General features: G+C 29.3%; 7 protein-coding genes across 7 annotated transcripts; 6 read left to right on the top strand and 1 right to left on the bottom strand.

The window, feature by feature from the left end:
* Positions 1-3,751: 3,751 nt before the first annotated feature.
* GO595_000398 (TIGR02452 family protein) lies at positions 3,752-4,603 on the top strand (the record flags this gene model as incomplete). Its single annotated transcript, XM_067917055.1, has 1 exon — positions 3,752-4,603. The coding sequence occupies one exon, from the start codon at positions 3,752-3,754 to the stop codon at positions 4,601-4,603; it is 852 nt and encodes a 283-aa protein (XP_067779386.1).
* A 542-nt stretch (positions 4,604-5,145) lies between these two features.
* GO595_000397 (ARF GAP-like zinc finger-containing protein) lies at positions 5,146-7,119 on the top strand (the record flags this gene model as incomplete). Its single annotated transcript, XM_067917044.1, has 2 exons — positions 5,146-5,629; positions 5,747-7,119. 2 exons carry the CDS (start codon positions 5,146-5,148, stop codon positions 7,117-7,119), a joined length of 1,857 nt encoding a protein of 618 aa, XP_067779385.1.
* A 3,637-nt stretch (positions 7,120-10,756) lies between these two features.
* On the top strand, positions 10,757-11,935 carry GO595_000396 (AGC family protein kinase; the record flags this gene model as incomplete). Its single annotated transcript, XM_067917033.1, has 1 exon — positions 10,757-11,935. The coding sequence occupies one exon, from the start codon at positions 10,757-10,759 to the stop codon at positions 11,933-11,935; it is 1,179 nt and encodes a 392-aa protein (XP_067779384.1).
* Positions 11,936-12,065: 130 nt separating this feature from the next.
* Positions 12,066-13,067, top strand: GO595_000395 (AGC family protein kinase; the record flags this gene model as incomplete). The annotated part of the gene is made up of 1 exon (XM_067917022.1): positions 12,066-13,067. The coding sequence occupies one exon, from the start codon at positions 12,066-12,068 to the stop codon at positions 13,065-13,067; it is 1,002 nt and encodes a 333-aa protein (XP_067779383.1).
* Positions 13,068-14,130: 1,063 nt separating this feature from the next.
* GO595_000394 (uncharacterized protein) lies at positions 14,131-15,690 on the top strand (the record flags this gene model as incomplete). Its single annotated transcript, XM_067917011.1, has 1 exon — positions 14,131-15,690. The coding sequence occupies one exon, from the start codon at positions 14,131-14,133 to the stop codon at positions 15,688-15,690; it is 1,560 nt and encodes a 519-aa protein (XP_067779382.1).
* Positions 15,691-16,168: 478 nt separating this feature from the next.
* GO595_000393 (M-phase phosphoprotein 8) lies at positions 16,169-17,125 on the bottom strand (the record flags this gene model as incomplete). Its single annotated transcript, XM_067917000.1, has 1 exon — positions 16,169-17,125. The coding sequence occupies one exon, from the start codon at positions 17,123-17,125 to the stop codon at positions 16,169-16,171; it is 957 nt and encodes a 318-aa protein (XP_067779381.1).
* A 72-nt stretch (positions 17,126-17,197) lies between these two features.
* Positions 17,198-17,758, top strand: GO595_000392 (DJ-1 family protein; the record flags this gene model as incomplete). The annotated part of the gene is made up of 1 exon (XM_067916989.1): positions 17,198-17,758. The coding sequence occupies one exon, from the start codon at positions 17,198-17,200 to the stop codon at positions 17,756-17,758; it is 561 nt and encodes a 186-aa protein (XP_067779380.1).
* Positions 17,759-17,852: the final 94 nt, after the last annotated feature.

Genomic DNA, 17,852 nt, shown 5'->3' with positions numbered 1-17,852 from the left:
GATATTTTCATTTTTTTATGAGTGTCACCACCTATTCTCGAACCCAACTGTAAACAAAGTCAATTGTAAACTTTTTGAACAAATTGAAATTTGTGGGTTTTAAAGCATCTATTGAATAGCTATTCCAACAAAACCATCCCCACATGATTTTTGCAATACTATTAATTGCATGTTTTTCAAGCAATTTAACAGATTGTCAAGTACTGAATAATGTTCAACCAAATGGTGATTGTACAATAAGTATTGATTTTAATTCGTCTGATCCATTATCATCTTGTACTATTTTTATGGATGAAGAATTAAATTGTGCAGGAGCTCTTTCAATTGAAGGCCAAAGTTCTAAACTTTCAAGAATTATTCTCACAAATTTAATAACGGCAAACTCAATTACAATTTCTACTGCTTATGTTTCCATATCTAATACATTATTAAATTCACCCTCGATAACAGTCAATCAAAACTCAACACTTCGAATTACATCTAATTCTACACTTCAATCTAACAAAATATCATGTTCAGGCGATCTTTATTTTGAAAAAGGATCAATCATTAAAACGCCAGAAATCGAAATTACTGAAAAAGGCCATGTATTTTCCTCTTCGAATAACTCATCTATCAACAATTTTAAAGTTGAAGGCATACTTTTTATCAATGGATACATTAAAATACCATCCATAACATTCATAAATCGACCACATCTTATACTTAATTCCAATTGTTGGCTTTCTTTCATCACGATTCAATCGTCAACGATTTTAGATATTAATATTTCATCATTTTGTTATCAATGTAAAATTGATGCAATTGAATCCTCTGAGTCATCAATTTCCTTTTCCAATTTCTTTAGTAATATAATTAAGCTTCCATTAAATTTCGATTTGACCAAATTTTCAGGAACAGATTTTTATCAATCAAATGCAGGACTTCTATATCGTATATCTAAATCAGCAAAAGTTTTAACAGGATTTCCTGAATCTATAGTTCAAAATCCCAGCATTGCTACATTTAACAATGATCGCACATCTGTTGATATATCAACCATTGATTTAACATCAACAACTACGTTTTTAAGAATTGATTCATTACTTGAATGTAATATGGAATATAATTTAACATTAACATATGATTTGCAAACTGAGTCTAGTTCAAATGTTCATATTTTTATTAGAAATAGAACATTTTTAACTGATGAAGAAGATTATGGATCATATTTCTTAACGATTGGAACAAAGACTACTTCAACATATTCATTTTTTACTGATGAACGAGCAAAAGTTTATTCTATTTATGTGACTATTTCATCAGGTTTAAAGGGAACAATTTCATCATTCGAATTAACGAAAGTTTCGGAAATTATTTACTCACATGTATCAGAACCTTATGAATATTATGATGGAATTGATGAAGAAACATTACCAAAAGGTGCCACTGAATTTGAAGTTAAACTACCACAGAATGATGAAAATAATACGAAGATAATTAACGCTGCTGATTTTGGGTTAAATGAAAACATTGAAAATGCAAGTGATATAATTAATGAAGCGATAAATTATTGTAAAACAATTAATGTAACAAAACTTATCATTAACAAAGGTATCTATAAATCATTTACAACTACAACAATATCAATTTCAGAATTAAATAATTTTACAATCGATGGTTCTGGTGCAACAATCATTTTCGATGCCGATTTAACAAAATCAGGTTCAGCAAGAATTAGTGTTAAAAGATGTAATCAACTTCTTATCCAAAATTTAAATGCCGATTGGAATTGGGATCGAAACCCACTTGCAAGTCTTGTTAAAGTATTAGCGAAGACTTCAAATACCTTTGATCTTGAATTTGTTGAATATGATGAATATCCACTTAAAGATATTAATGTTGAACATTTAGAAATATTAAATATAAATGCATCTTGGGTACCACCAATAGTTAAGACTTCGAACAATAAAATTAAATCCGAAAATTTAAAACGAAAACTTAATTCGAATACAAGATTTGAATGGTTATCACCGAATTCGATTCGAATTTATGATTATACTTATTTCCTTGTTAATCAATACCTTAGACTTCAACATAGTTATTATCAATACGGATGTTTTAGTTTTGATTCGAATACACATTTAACATTAAGAAATATTAATGTTTATTCATGTTCCGGTCATGCATTTTCTGTTACAGGTTCACAACAATATTGGCATTTTGATAATGTTAACATTGTTAAACCTAAAGATAAAACTAAAAGACATATTACATGCACAGCAGATCATTGTCATTGTTATGGATCGAAAGGATATTTCTTAATGGAAAATTGTGAATTCTCATTTGGTACTGATGATTGTTTAAATTTCCATGATAATACACTTTACTTAACAAAATATTCATCGAATTCATTAAAAACTATTTCAGGAAATTATTTACATTTAATTGCAGTTGGTCAAACAATTGAATTACGTTATGAAGATTTTTCACCTACAAATATTATTACAAAAATTACTGATCGAAAAGTTATCGATCAATCGAATGGAATATATGAAGTAATATTAAATACTACAATTCCTGGTGATATCGATGATGGTTTTATAACATTTAATCAAGCATTTTATTCACATAATTTAATTGTACGAAATTGTTCATTCCATAATACAACTTGTAGAGGTATTCTAATACAAGGAGATGATGTAACAATAGAAAACTCGCATTTTTATAATATCGATCAAGGCGCAATTAAAATACTAACTGGATTCACTTTAAATTCTTGGTGCGAAGGTTATGGTGTAAATAATGTTCGAATTAGTAATTGTACATTTTATCAATGTAATGAAAATAACGCGAAAAGTCCCGACCAGAAATTTGCGCGTGATATTGAAATTGCTACTTACAGTAAAGTGGATCCTTCTGCTTTACAAACGCGATATCCGATTTTAAGGAATATTTTATTCGAAAATAATACTTTCTCAAATACATATGGTTTAATTGCATGGATTGCATCGGTAGAAAATGTTACATTTAGAAATAATATTATTCATAATGATAAAAAATGTTATAATGCATTCGATTATAGAGGTTCATTTTACATAGATGTAGCAAATAATATAAGAATAGTTAATAATGTTTACATACCATTAAATAACAATAGTAGCTTTAAAGTTAAAATGGGTGTGACTTTCACTGAAGTTAAAGCGAAAAATGTTATAACTGAAGGTAATAGAGTCGGATTTTATGAAACAAATATAAATGATGAAGAAAAAGAAAGTAATACAGCATTGATTGCTGGTTGTGTGGTGTGCGGTGTTATTGCTGTGGTAGCAATAAGTATAATGATCGCAATATTGATTAAAAGAAAAAAAGAAAATGAAAATTTAGAATAAAAATAGACTGCTGTGAAAAACCTGTGGACTGACAACAAATTTTTAGATAAATCATTTATTTTTATATAGTTTGTAAGCAAATAGAAATTTTAACATATATTCAGTCACAAAAATATGAATTAATCAAAATATGCAAAGAAAATCGAGAAAAAAGATTTTTTCATGTTAGCATTCTTCTTAGTGAAGTGAGCGAAAAATAGGAATATTGCGAAATTACAAAATTAAATCGAAAAAAAATTTATTAAAGAAAATTACGAAATATTTTCTCTATGAATAATGCAACAGCATAGACGTGGGTTATGTTAATGATGTGTTGGTATTTTTTAAACAAAAAATTTCTTTAGCACTTTTTATGTAAGGCCCAGGAATTGTGATTGTAAATGGAATTTATTCCCATCACAAATCCAGCAGTATTAAGATCACCAAACCCAGAAACCAAGAACATCATTGATACGTGTTTGAAAGGATATTATATAAACTCAAAGAAAGAAAAAATATCAATTAAAGAAGAATTAGATTTAAGTTTAGCTAATACAAAATCATATCCACCTGACTACAACTATGCTTACGATAACTCAGACTTTACACCAGGAAATAAACAAGGCTTAATATCAATTCATAATGAATCGACAGTTGATGCTTGTTATAGGCTTGTTCAACAAGAGAACAAATCCAATGTATGTGCTTTAAATTTTGGTAATTCCATACATCCTGGTGGACTTTTTGCGACAAATGCACGTGCACAAGAAGAATCAATTTGCAGATGTTCTTCTTTATATTATTCCTTAATACAAAAACATGAATTTTATGAATACAACAGACAGAATACCAAAGGTGAAGCATCCAATTACTTAATTTTCAGTCCAAATGTACCAATTTGGAAGAAAAATGATTTTACTCTTTTGGACAAACCAATTTTAGCATCATTTATTACATCTGCCGCTGTTGATTGTCTTAGCGTTCGAAAAGGTATTAATATTGATGAAACTAATGATTCTCGTATCCAAACAATTCTTAAATGTTGCATTGAGAACAACGTTGAGCATATCATTTTAGGCGCATTTGGTTGTGGAGCATTCCATAATAATCCTAAAAAAATTTCGAATTGTTTCAAAAAATATTTGGTTGAGCAAAACATGAAATCGTATTTCGAAACAGTAACATTTTCGATCTATGGTGACCAAAATAATTTAAAGGTTTTTAGGGATACCTTTCGTGATAAGCCATGTTAATAAATCAGTGATTTACACAAAAGTGTTTACCACAGTTTTCAACATTGAGATGTTGAAACTAATTTTTTCTTATATAATCCTTGTTAAACAAAAGGCATTGGTGCTAAATGCCACAAACATTTCTTTGTTTTAAAAAAATGAGTTTTAAAATAAGATTTGGAAAACATTAGTTGTAATACTTCATCCTAAAAGACAAGTAAGATAGGATTTGTGCCATTTTCAAATATTCATGTTGCGATTTTCAGTATGTAAGATACTCATATCATACTTGCAAAAGAAATTGATTATTTTTTGGTTTGATATTATTGTTTTTTTTCATTTAGCCTAGGCCATTCGCAACCTAAATAAAATTTCCTATTTGGTTTTTTGAGATTTATTTATTTAATTAAGCAATTTCAGCAAAAAAATTTTATTTTCGCTTTAGATACGTTTAGATATAATTGAGTGGTTTCTGTGAAGGTGTTTTTTGCCGGCCTTTTTTGAATTGTTTAGCCGCATCCTAACTCCCAACTGTCAACAGAAAATTTCAGTTTGAACTAAAAATGGAAGACAACCTTCAGTTCCTGAACCTATCGCCATTACACAACCATGATCTTAAGCAGAGACTTCATGAAATCCTTGACCTGAAAGAACATGTTCTTGTAACACAAAAAACATTTAGTCAATATGCAGATTGTGGACATCAACTTTGTTCTTGTATGGAAAAACTTGCCGGAACTTTTGGAAACTATAAGGAATTCCAAGTAGATCCTGCCTTGCGTTCAATTTCGGGTTTGCTGTTATCATTCAAAAATTCTCTTCAATCACATTATGATCAAATTGAAGCTAATATTATAACGCCTTTGAAGAACTTTGTGAAAAACGAAATTGGGAGAGCAGAAGAATATGGAAAAAAGGCATTTCATGATTTTGATACATATTCAAAAGCACTTGAACAATTCGTTTCAATCAATCCAAAGAAAGCTCCAATGGAATTTGAAGAGAAAGAAGGCAAGCTAATTACAACGCATTGGCAAGCTGTTTATAGTGGATTTCAATTTCATCGATGTCTCGATTTAGTTGATCGTAAAAAACTTCCCGAACTTACTGCAACCGTATGTTTTAATTCTTACACATAGTTTTTAGCATTTATAAATCTTTCAGGTGTTACATATCGAGAATGTACATTTGAATTTGATTCATCCAAGGATCTTTTCCATGAAATCCAATTATCTCTTCCAACTTCTTCATCTGAAGTGAAGCAGTTCGAAGAGAAAACTGAGCGATCTTCCAAATCTCTTGAAGGATATTTCATACTTTTTTGGAAGCGTCTAAAACTTAAATTTACATCTACCCCTGCTCTCGAACATGAAGGGTATCTTTGGAAGAAAGCTAGTGGCATTCGCAAAGCTTGGCAACGAAGATATTTTGTATTGCATAATCATTCACTTTCATATTATCACGGAGCAGAAGATAGTGATCGACCCAAAGGCGTTCTAAATCTTCTTTTAACTTCAGTTAAATCCATCAAAGATCCAGAACGAAGAAATTGTTTCATGATAATATCACAAGAGAAAAATTATACTCTTCAAGCTATGTCTGAATGGGATATGCTGGAATGGATGAATGTTATTCAAAACAACATTCAATATCTTCTCGATCATTCTGATGAAACATCACAATCTACTATAGAACAAGATACTTCTCAAATGGCATTTACCAAACAATGTAATACTGTTTGTGCCGATTGTGGTGCACCTAATCCTTCATGGTGTTGTATTAATTGGGGAATTTGTATTTGTATACATTGTTCCGGGGTACACCGTAGCTTAACGTCCTCCGTCTCAAAAGTTCGTTCGCTCACACTCGACCGTTTAGATAACTATACGATACAACTTTTTGATAAGATCGGCAATGACAATGCTAACGTCGTCTTGGAATCCAACTTAGATCCAAACTTAAAGATCACACCTAACTCAACCAAAGAAGAACGCGAAGCTTTCATCACTAAGAAGTATCAAGACTTTGATTTTGTTGCATTAAATGCACCACCTTTAGATGCTGCCATTAAATCAGGCAACGTTCAAGATGTATTACATGCAATCTGCATCTCCAAGAAGAATAAAACATTTGATACTGGAGGATATTCACCATTACATGAAGCTGCATCAAATGGAAATCCATTAATATGTATGATCATAGGCTTAAACATGCATGACGTGAACGTATTGGATCACGGCGGCTGGTCAGCTTTGTCATACGCTGCATATTATGGAAATGCAGAAGCGGCCGAAGTATTATTATCCATTGGTGTTAACCCAGAGTCATCTGTTGAGGCTCATCCTTACCACGTCGCAAGATCCAGTCAGAACAAAGGTTTGGCGACGTTGTTTTTGCCATATTGGAAAGGCGATCCAAATGTTCCTGAGAAAACATTTGTTCCACCAGTTAAAAGCCAAGAAGAGAGAATAAACAACTTCCAAAGGGGAAGGTTGCTGAGATGTTCAACAATGGCCATCATTGATTCTTTGATTTAAAATAGAGAATAAAACTGATGAAGATGCATGTGAAAGTGTAAAAAAATAATTTTATTTGAATTGAAAATTAAAATAAAAAATTTTTATTTGTGTTTTGTTTCGAATATATTTATCTATTCTTATAAAGATAAAAGTAAAAATTTTGTGTGAATATTCGTTCAAAAGATTTCCTGAGTAATATTTGTATTTTTTTATGAAAAATTTCAGCATTATGCGAAAGCACTTTTTGAGGATCCAACCCATATTAACCCTTTTATATTTTAGTCATTTTGGATGATTATTTGTCATAAATCATAATATGATCAATATCTTATTCTTGTTAAAATGATTTGCTCTTCTAAAAAATTTGGAAAAACATCAAATGTTATTTTAAAATTATAAAAAGCAAAAATAAACAACTTGTTTAGTATTGGTATTAATTCCTTTTCGTTCAATTAGTAATTGAGCTACTTCTGTCTTACCACATTGAGATGCTAACATAAATGCTGTTCTAAATAATATAAATAATTTCCAAATATTATCTTATAACCCTATATTACCAAAACTGATATTAAATAGTACAAAAAAATATCTTTAACATTAATATCAATATCTTTTTGACTAAGAAGTAATTTAACAATTTCAAGGTGACCATGTTTGATTGCTTTTATAATTGCTGTTTGAAATAAATAAAATAATTTTCAAATATTAAGATAAAATTTGAAATTATTAAAATAAATATTAAATAAATAAATTAAATATCTTTAGCATTAATATCAATTCCTTTTTGTTCAAGATGTAATTTAACTACTTCTGTATGATCATTTTCAGATGCCCACATAAGTGCTGTTTTAAATAATATAAAATTTTTTCCAAATATTATTATGAAATACCAAGTTATTAAAATAAATATTAAATAAAACAAATAAATATCTTTAGCGTTAATATCAATTCCTTCTTGTTCAAGAAGTAATTTAACTATATCTGCATTACCATTTATAGATGCACAAATAAGTGCTGTATTAAATAATTTAAATAATTACCAAATATTATTTTATAATATCAAATTATTAATATTAATATTAAATAAAACAAATAAAAATTTTTAGCATTAATATCAATTCCTTCTTGTTCAAGAAGTAATTTAACTATTTCTATGTTATTAAAATTAGATGCTGACATAAGTGCTGTCCAAAATATTATAAGTGATTTCCAAATATTAATTTAAAATTTGAAATTATTTATATATATACTAAATTAATCAAACGCATATCTTTATTATTAATATCAATTACTTTTTGTTCAATGATGTATTTGACAAGTTCAACATTTCCTGATTTTGATGAAAAAATTAAAATATCTTTTGGAAATTGATTATCTTTGATAAAATATTTAACAAGATATAAGTTACCAACTGATGCGGATTTATTTATTAGAAAATCACTTCCTTCAATACCTTCATCTTCTAAAAATGAAAGTATTTCATAATTTCCATACATAATACAATAACAACCTAAATCATTAATGGTTTGACATATTTTTTGTTGATTATCATTTAATGTAAAAAATGGATGATTTTGATTATTTTCTCTATACTTAACTCCATGTATATTTAATGGAAACATTAGTTGATTATCATTTGATTGAATTATATTTCCTAAAGACTGTGAATTTTGTTTTGCATTTTTGTCAAATAATTCTAATTTCTTTTCGTAAATATAATAAAAAATAGCATTCCTATGGAATTTAATTGCTGCTTCATATGCACCTTCAAATGATGAATGATTTTGTTCACATAAATGAATAATTTCTTCATTTCCACCTGCAACTGCATATTTGCCTGTATTATTTATGTTAGAGCCATTCATAAGTAAATATTTAAAACATTTAACTGATCCAAAAAATGCTGCATATTCAATTAATGGAACCCAATTATTAACAAATGAACTTCTTTCATAAACTGATGGTCGTATTGCCTGATTAAAATTAAAATCATTTTGTGATGATATTTCTTGAAGTTTTTCGATTTCATCATTTCGAATTATTTTCGCAATTTCATTTGGATTATGTCCTTCTTCAATTAATTTCTTATGAAGTTCCCAATTATTTTTTGAAGTTTCTTCAAAATAAGAATACCTATTCAAAATACATTTCCACAAAAAAGAATCTTTTTTTATTTGTTTGCGATGAGCAAAATATAACGAATCAATATTTTTAATAATATTTTCATTAATTAAATTTAGATCTATCATTTTTTCAATTAAATAATATGATTCAAGTGTTCCTATTTGAAGCATACATTGAGAAAAAGCTTCAAATATTTTGCTCTTATTTTTGATCATTTCATCTTCTTTTGTTTGAATTGCTTTTAGGTATTTTATGTATGTATCAAATGAATTATTTTTTGATATAAATCCATAATAAATTAAATTGCCTATGACGAAATAAAATGAAAATTGGTTCTCCAAATCATATAACTTCATAGTTTGTTGAACTGATGCTTCAAGATTTTCACTAAAGAAATTAAAAATGGTTTGTTCTAGTGAAATAAGTAATTTTTTGAAAACAGACTTTTGAAGAATTTCACCCCCAGAAGAAGTTAAGTTCTGGTTTTCACCAAGCATTGGTATTATTAAACGGCCACAAATTTTGTTCAATTTATAAAACGGGATCCCCCAGAACTGGATTGAATACTTAATTTTGTCAAATGCCAACAGTTACTTTTTTTTCGGAGTTACATGTAACAAGCATGCTTTTCCTCTTTAAAAATAATAGTTTCTTAAGAAATTATATGATAAAAATGAGATTCATTAAAAAATATATCAAATTTGATATACGATATTTCAAAATAATATTTGAGGGTTATCTAAATTGATTGAAGCATTTGTTGATATGAACGACATTATATTGCCAAATTGAGTCAAAACAGAAATCCAAAATGAAATTGAAACAATAATCAAGCGAAAAATTGAAATTGTGGAAAGGAACCAAATTTGCTAGTTAATAAATACAATAAAATAATTAAATAAACGTAAAATATCAATTTTTATTTGATCTTTTGAAAAGAATCTTTTCATCTTTAAAAAAAAAAAAAAAACCTATTTGTGTCTCAAGATTTTCGTTGTTGTCTAGTGAAAGAAACAAATTCATGTAATAAGATTGTGCAATGAGTTTTAAATTTTCATTTTTTGCTTATGTCATCTTTTGGGGAGTTATTTTGAATGATTTCAGTAACAAGTAGTTTTTGAGAAACCATTATTTCAATTCAAATCAATTCAAAAAACGATTATTCGTTTCAATTTGAAGAAATTATGCCAAATATATGGCTCATCATTATGCAGAAGAAATAATGAATCAGTTAAAATTCTAATGTATTCTAAAACATCTTTTCTATGAAATTACTTTTGTGAAGGTTTTGATCGTAAAAAGTCCACATTCTCTTGGATCTAATTCAGTTCTAATATTGAACGAATAAATTTGATTACTATATTAATTTAGAAGACATTTTAATACTGAATATTTATTCTCTTAATTGACGGATGAATGAGTGATGTGTTGTATAAAATACAACTTTTTTCCAACGTTTTCTTGGTCGTGATCGATTTTTGAATGGTACGATAGAACTTTTGCTTTGTCGGTTTTACGTTACTCGATCGCAATGTCTTTGTTCGCTTCAACTCTAACAAATCTAATTGGTGATGGTCATTCTATTAAGCAAGACGAAATATTAGGGTTCAGCCAAGTTGGAGTTGGAACTTATTCGAAAACATACATTTTTTTAAAAGCTCAAAGAACAATATTAGAAGATGTTCAATCAACTCTAAATAAATTAATAGCAGGTACAAAGTCAAGTTCACTTGATTATATTCAGTATTTAGTAGAAAGTCTTCTCTTAACAAATTTTGGATGTATTTTCCAACAAGCTAAAAATGCAATTCCATCTCTAAGAGCTTTTATAGAAAGCGAAAAGTTGCCAACAAACATTAAAAAGTTATGTCAAAAAGTATTATCTTCGTCGATAGCATTATCTCGAGTTTTTTCAATCATTGAATGCGTTTTACCAGCAGCACCTCAGCATCCTGTTGATGAGATACCCAAGCCAACACCTAGAGTTGAAGACATGCTTGTTTTATGCAGAATTTGCGAAGAATATGTACCATTATCTTTGATTGAATCACATTCCAATTCATGTATGCGTGCCTATGAGTCAGAATGCAAGATAATGACCGTTGATGATCGAATTACAAAACTTGAAAATTCTATCAGAAATAATTTCTTAAATCATACATGGCCAGGAGATGAAGATAAATGTGTTGGGACATATCTCCCAATGTTTCACCTTGTTCTTCTTCTCGAAAAAGTGCGTAAAGCAAGTACATCATCAGCTCGAGATGCAGATGTAATTGCTTTTACTAACAAATCACTTAAAACAATTCAAATTCCACCAGATCAAAATGCAGAATCTATGCTTACCAAAGCTAAAGAACTCACAATCCAAAAGTTACATGCATGTTCATCTTTAACAAATGCTACAAATGAACTTCAATCTACACGCGTCACAGGTAATGAGGCATCTTCAATCTCATTGCAAGTATCGATTGCTGATTTTGAGTTTGTTAAAGCTATTTCAAGTGGTGCTTATGCTCGAGTTTTTCTTGCCATTAAGAAGAAAACGGGAGATATCTATGCAATCAAAGTTACTTCAAGGGCATCACTTGCACAAAAGAATCAACTCCAGAGGCTTATCACAGAGAAAGATATTTTATTGCAGAACGATAATCCCTACATAGTTAATTTCTGTATGTTTTTTTTAGCTCATCAAAAGAAATTTCAATAGTTTGATGTGCGCCACTTTTTAAAAAAGTGACACATATCAAATTTCAATGAAATTTTTTTAATGGGCTTTTTAAATTTACAACTAACACATAGATTATTCAATTATTGGAGTCCATAATCTTTATTTAGTGATGGAATATCTTCCAGGTGGAGATCTTTATTCCTTACTTAATAAGATTGGATGTTTAGATGAAGAAAATGCTCGTATTTATACTGTACAAATAGTTAAAGCTTTACAATGTCTTCATGATTTAGGAATAGTTCATCGAGATCTAAAACCAGACAACATATTAATTACAGATCAAGGTAAACTTAAACTTACAGACTTTGGTTTAAGTTTATTTGGTACAGCAGATCGATGTATGGATGATGATTCCAACATAACGCAACCCATTACTAATGATAATGTCTCAGTTGTTGGGACGCCCGATTATTTACCACCTGAAATAATATTATCACAGCCACATGATTGCACAGCTGATTATTGGTCGTTAGGCATTGTCATTTTTGAATTAGTCATTGGAATTCCACCATTTCATCACAACACAGAAGTTGAAACATTTTCAGCTGTTTTAGCCAATCAAATTGATTGGACGTTATATGAAAATGATTTAAGTTCCGAACTTATCTCATTATTAAAAGGGTTACTCCAATCCGATCCAACTAAACGACTTGGAGCTAAAGGAATTGACGAGATAATGAAGCATCCATGGTTCTCTGTCATTGATTGGGATGACATTGATTCATTGCCACCTCCTTTTGTTCCCGAAATTAGCGGAAAGTTAAGTACCGAATATTTCGAGCAAAGATACACATGGAAAACGAAGGACGACGACGATATATTAGAAGACATTAAAGCAGCTACAGAAGGTACCGAAGATAGCGTAAACACTGAAGAACTCGATGAAGATATATTACAATTTCCTTCTGTCGACGTAAAGAAATTGTCGCAAACAAATAAGGAACTGATGAAGAAAATGAAACATAGAGCGAAAAGTAACCTCGAGGACGTACTCGACGAGATAACTTTCCAGGATTTGACATTCTCTAAAAGTTTCTCGATAGACTCCGAATTACCGAAAATTACAAAAAGAATACAGCAGCCAATACATCAAAGCGATAACGACAAGTGAAACCTATCAAATATATATTTGTTTTTGTGTTTTATATTATGTCAGTAATAAAATAGATTTAAATGATTTTGTTGCATTTTGGTTGTTATTATGTGAAATGGAATATGTTCAATGGTGTGCGGACATTTTATTATCGAAAATAATTATTGTGTTTTGTTATCGAAAATAATTATTGTGTTTTGTTATCGAAAATAATTATTGTGTTTTATTATCGAAAATAATTATTGTGTTTTGTTATCGAAAATAATTATTGTGTTTTATTATCGAAAATAATTATTGCGTTTTATTATCGAAAATAATTATTGCGTTTTATTATCGAAAATAATTATTGTGTTTTATTATCGAAAATAATTATTGTGTTTTATTATCAAAAATAATTATTGTGTTTTATTATCGAAAATAATTATTGTGTTTTATTATCGAAAATAATTATTGCGTTTTATTATCGAAAATAATTATTGCGTTTTATTATCGAAAATAATTATTGTGTTTTATTATCAAAAATAATTATTGTGTTTTATTATCGAAAATAATTATTGCGTTTTATTATCGAAAATAATTATTGTGTTTTGTTCCCTCTGCCAAAACTCAAATTATATATATAATCATCGATAATTATGATAGTTCATATTAAGAATACAAACTATGCAGTGCAAATGGATGATGAAAATTTGCACATGCCTCGAAAATGGTTAAAAAAACGATACGATATTTTCTAATTATATGTGGCAAAAAAGCAATTAGGCTTCAATAAATAATTTTTAACTCTTGCGAAAATAAAATACTAGAAATGAGTAGGAAATTTCATTTTATTGTTTCAAAAACAAAAGAAGATGAAAAAGAGACAATGATTTTTTATAAATATTTTTGGATAAAATTATCTAAAATAATATTACCCATTTGATACAAATGATTTTATTAAGTACTTTTCAAATTTAAGAACTAAGAAAAAATGTAAATACAATATATGTATAGATCAAATCAGCATACTGCTCTGGTTTCATTTTATACAGTTTGTAATAACTTCAAGTTATAACATAACCGTTTTAACCGTTGTCTGAACATGATGCTTTTTGCATCAACCAAAGCAAAAAACAGAATTTCATTTTTTGCACGATGTTTTTTTATTGGATTTCCTGTCATTTCGGCTCTTTACTTGCAAATACCAGTTCAAAAGATTTTTCGACTCCGCATCAGAGATCATAAAATATTCTATTGCACTGAAAAATATCCCAGATGCTCTTTATCCATCACAGTTGACATGGGTGACCCTATCAATGTTGAATCCTATGAAGATTTTGATGACAATGTTGTCAATCTTCAAAGCAATTTTTTAACCATTCATAATTCTTCAACACCAAAGGACAACTTCACTCAGCAAGTCATTTATTCCGATTTTCCAGACGCAGGTTATTTACCGTTAATTGCCTCTCTTTATACCCTTAACATGCCAGATTATATCTTTTATGTCAACACCTCATACGTCAATAGCATGCCATCCACGGCGTGGCTTGAAGATGCTATTTCACAATTCTGTCACAATGATTATGATATTCTTTTTGGTGGTCAAACCACATACAAAGGCGTTAAAGTTGGAATTGGGATTGCAATCATTCGATCAACATTAGTTCGCGAACTTTTGTATTATACTAATTCAACGTATTTTTCAATTCCGCCACTTTTATCTCTTTCATTAATCAGTTCACGCAATTCTGCAATTCGAATTGTATATTATCCATTTGATGGAATTAAGTCGTCATCGAATTATGATTATATTACAAATCCACAAATTCCACAATATCGAATGTGTCCAAACATTAATGATCCACCGAATCCGACAATAGCGTTATTATTACCACAATTTAAGCGCAAATATATTTATAATTTCATCGAAAACTTCGAAAAGCAAACATTATTGCCCGAATTTTATTGCATTGTCCAATGTGAAAATCGAATCACATTAGACTTATCATTAATACGCAAAAAATCATCGCGGCCAGTGTATCATATTTGGGGTTACAATTGGAGTCCATTGTTTTTGTTTCCTGTTTATGTTTCATCATTTTTCCCCGTCGACTTTGTAATGCGATGGGATGATGATCAAACACCGAAAGACATAAATCATCAACGATATTTTGTTGATGAAATTAAGAATAAAAATAAATTAATTGGTACTAATGGTAAAAGTTATACCGAAATATCTTCCAAAGTTTATGGAATGAAAACGAAATCGAAATGTGATGAAAAAGATCATATTTCTGTCCCTTTAATGTACAGACCAATGCACGCAAAAGTTGCGGCAAGACTGAGGCCGTACTCTTTGGCTCAAGGAGAAGATATGACGTTATGCATTTCGTCTTCTTTGGTGTGTAACGCAACAACAATTAAAAAGAGATATAACTTTAAGACGTATCAATACGATTGGAATAAACAAGCGCTCGATAGAAAGTTAAATAAATTACCCGAAAATAAAAAGGGAACTTTGATAAATAATATATACGATTACTTTATAGAAAAGGCAGATTACGTCCCAATATGCTTTGAGAACGTAACGAAAAAAGACGCTTATAAAAAAATAGAGTTCGCACATTCCGAATTTTACAAACAATCTAATTATATATAAAACGACTTTCCGTGTTTAAATATTATTAATAAAAGTAAATAATACTATTTTTTTGCTTAAATATTAATGATAATATTCAATAATGTGCGTCATACATTAAATTCTATATAAGTTAATTCATTAAAAAGCATTTCACTTAATTTCATGAAAGGAACATTTATATTTTTGAATTATTGTACTGATAGTTTTTGATAAAAGTTTGATCAATTAGCACTTCGTGTTTATTATTATTATTATTATTATTATTATTATTATTATTATTATTATTATTATTATTATTATTATTATTATTATTATTATTATTATTATTATTATTATTATTATTATTATTATTATTATTATTATTATTATTATTATTATTATTATTATTATTATTATTATTTAAAATTATCAAATATGAAACAAATGATTTCATCAAATTCATATTATCATTTGAATTTCTTTTAAATACAAAAAATTAAAACAAAACTAACATTTATTATTGTTCAACAAGAAATGAGTTGAGATCATTTGGAAACAAAAACTGCGCATACGACAATGGTATCACAACCGTTTCAGACTGATCTGGAATTTCACATTCGACAAGAATTTTCCCATCCTTGTTAATGACTCTTATAATCCGCCTGATCACAAATGAATCCAAAAGAGTTGTCGTCTTCTCAGCAGCAATCATCATGTTGTTTTTGGTGATTTCTGATTTCGGTGATACTTCAAATTCATGTAATGGAGCTAATGTGAAATTCATACGGAAGTTTGCATTAACACTACGAAGAATCTTTAGCTGATCTTTTGACTTGGCTTTTTTGAGCTTTTTCTCTGGTTTGATAATAATCATAGGATTACGGTCTTCACGTTTTACAGCCATTTGACGACTACTATTGGGCTGAGTGGGAGGAGGCTCTGGGAATGGATGGTCTTGAAATTGTATATGCTGTTTATCATCTGATTCAATTTGGAAGTTTTGTTGGGGAACAACAACTGTACGATACGGCTTGAAAGGCTCTATGTGTGCGGGTTTTTCTGGTTTCTTTTTAATGGTTTCTTTGCTATTAGGTCTTTCTTTTTTTGGAATAATTTCTTGAGGTTTTTCTTTTTTCCTTTTTCGATCACGCCCCCTTTCTGGTTTGCTCTCTTTACGAGGTTTTTCTATTTCTTTTATTCTTTTTTGGGAAGAATCTGAATTGGGTTTAATTTCTTGAGGTTTTTCTTTTCTTTCTTTTTTCGTACTTGGCTTATCTTTGTTAGTGCTTGATATACTCTTATAGTATTGGCGAATAACATCTGGACAATTAAGATTTTCAATAGGTTCGAATGTATCTTCTTCAGGTGGATACCCTTTCCATCTAATTTGAAAGTATGTCACACCATCAATAGTTTTATGACTTATGATCTTTTCAACTTCAAATATATCATCGCCTTCTTCTTCGCTTTGCATGCTCAGCTTCTTTTTTATATGACATGTCTCAAAAAGTGACATGAATCTTTTTATTCTGTCATTTCACATAAAATGAAAGCTGTTATACTCATTGCTCCAGGATTCGAAGAAGTTGAAGCAATTACACCAATTGACTTCCTTCGTCGTGCTGGTATTGAAGTGACATTAGCATCAGTTGGACATAACGATCTTTCAATTAAAGGTGCTCATGGTATTGTTCTCAAATGCGATGCCAAACTTGATGATATTGCTAAAAATATATATGATGCAATCATTTGCCCAGGAGGTATGCCAGGAACAAAGAATCTTGCTAAAAACGCAAAAGTTGTTGAGGCAATTCAAGCTCATTTAGCAGCAGGAAAGGTCGTTGCTGCAATTTGTGCTGCACCAGGCTACGTATTAGCAGAAGCTTGTGGAATAATGAAAGGAAAAACAGGATGTGGATATCCAGGATGTGATGATAAAATCACTGAATTTGGTGGCACGAAAGTCGAGGATAGAGTTTATGTTGATGGAAACATTATTACATCACGTGGCCCAGGAACAGCTACAATTTTTGCTTTAGAAATTCTTCGCAAACTCGTTGGTAATGAAAAGGCAGATGAAATCGGAAAGGGAACACTCACACTCTAAGGACTAAATCCCCCAAAAAAATTAATTTTTTTTTTTTAATTCGTAAAATAGCTTCAACATAATTTTAGTACAAAATTCAAATTTTGATAGCTTA

Source organism: Histomonas meleagridis, assembly GCF_020186115.1.
Source record: "Histomonas meleagridis strain 2922-C6/04-10x chromosome Unknown contig_10, whole genome shotgun sequence".
Classification (NCBI taxonomy): Eukaryota; Parabasalia; order Tritrichomonadida; family Dientamoebidae; genus Histomonas; species Histomonas meleagridis.
The sequence above is the reverse complement of the archived record's forward strand: the minus strand, read 5'-3'. Positions and strand labels throughout refer to the sequence as shown.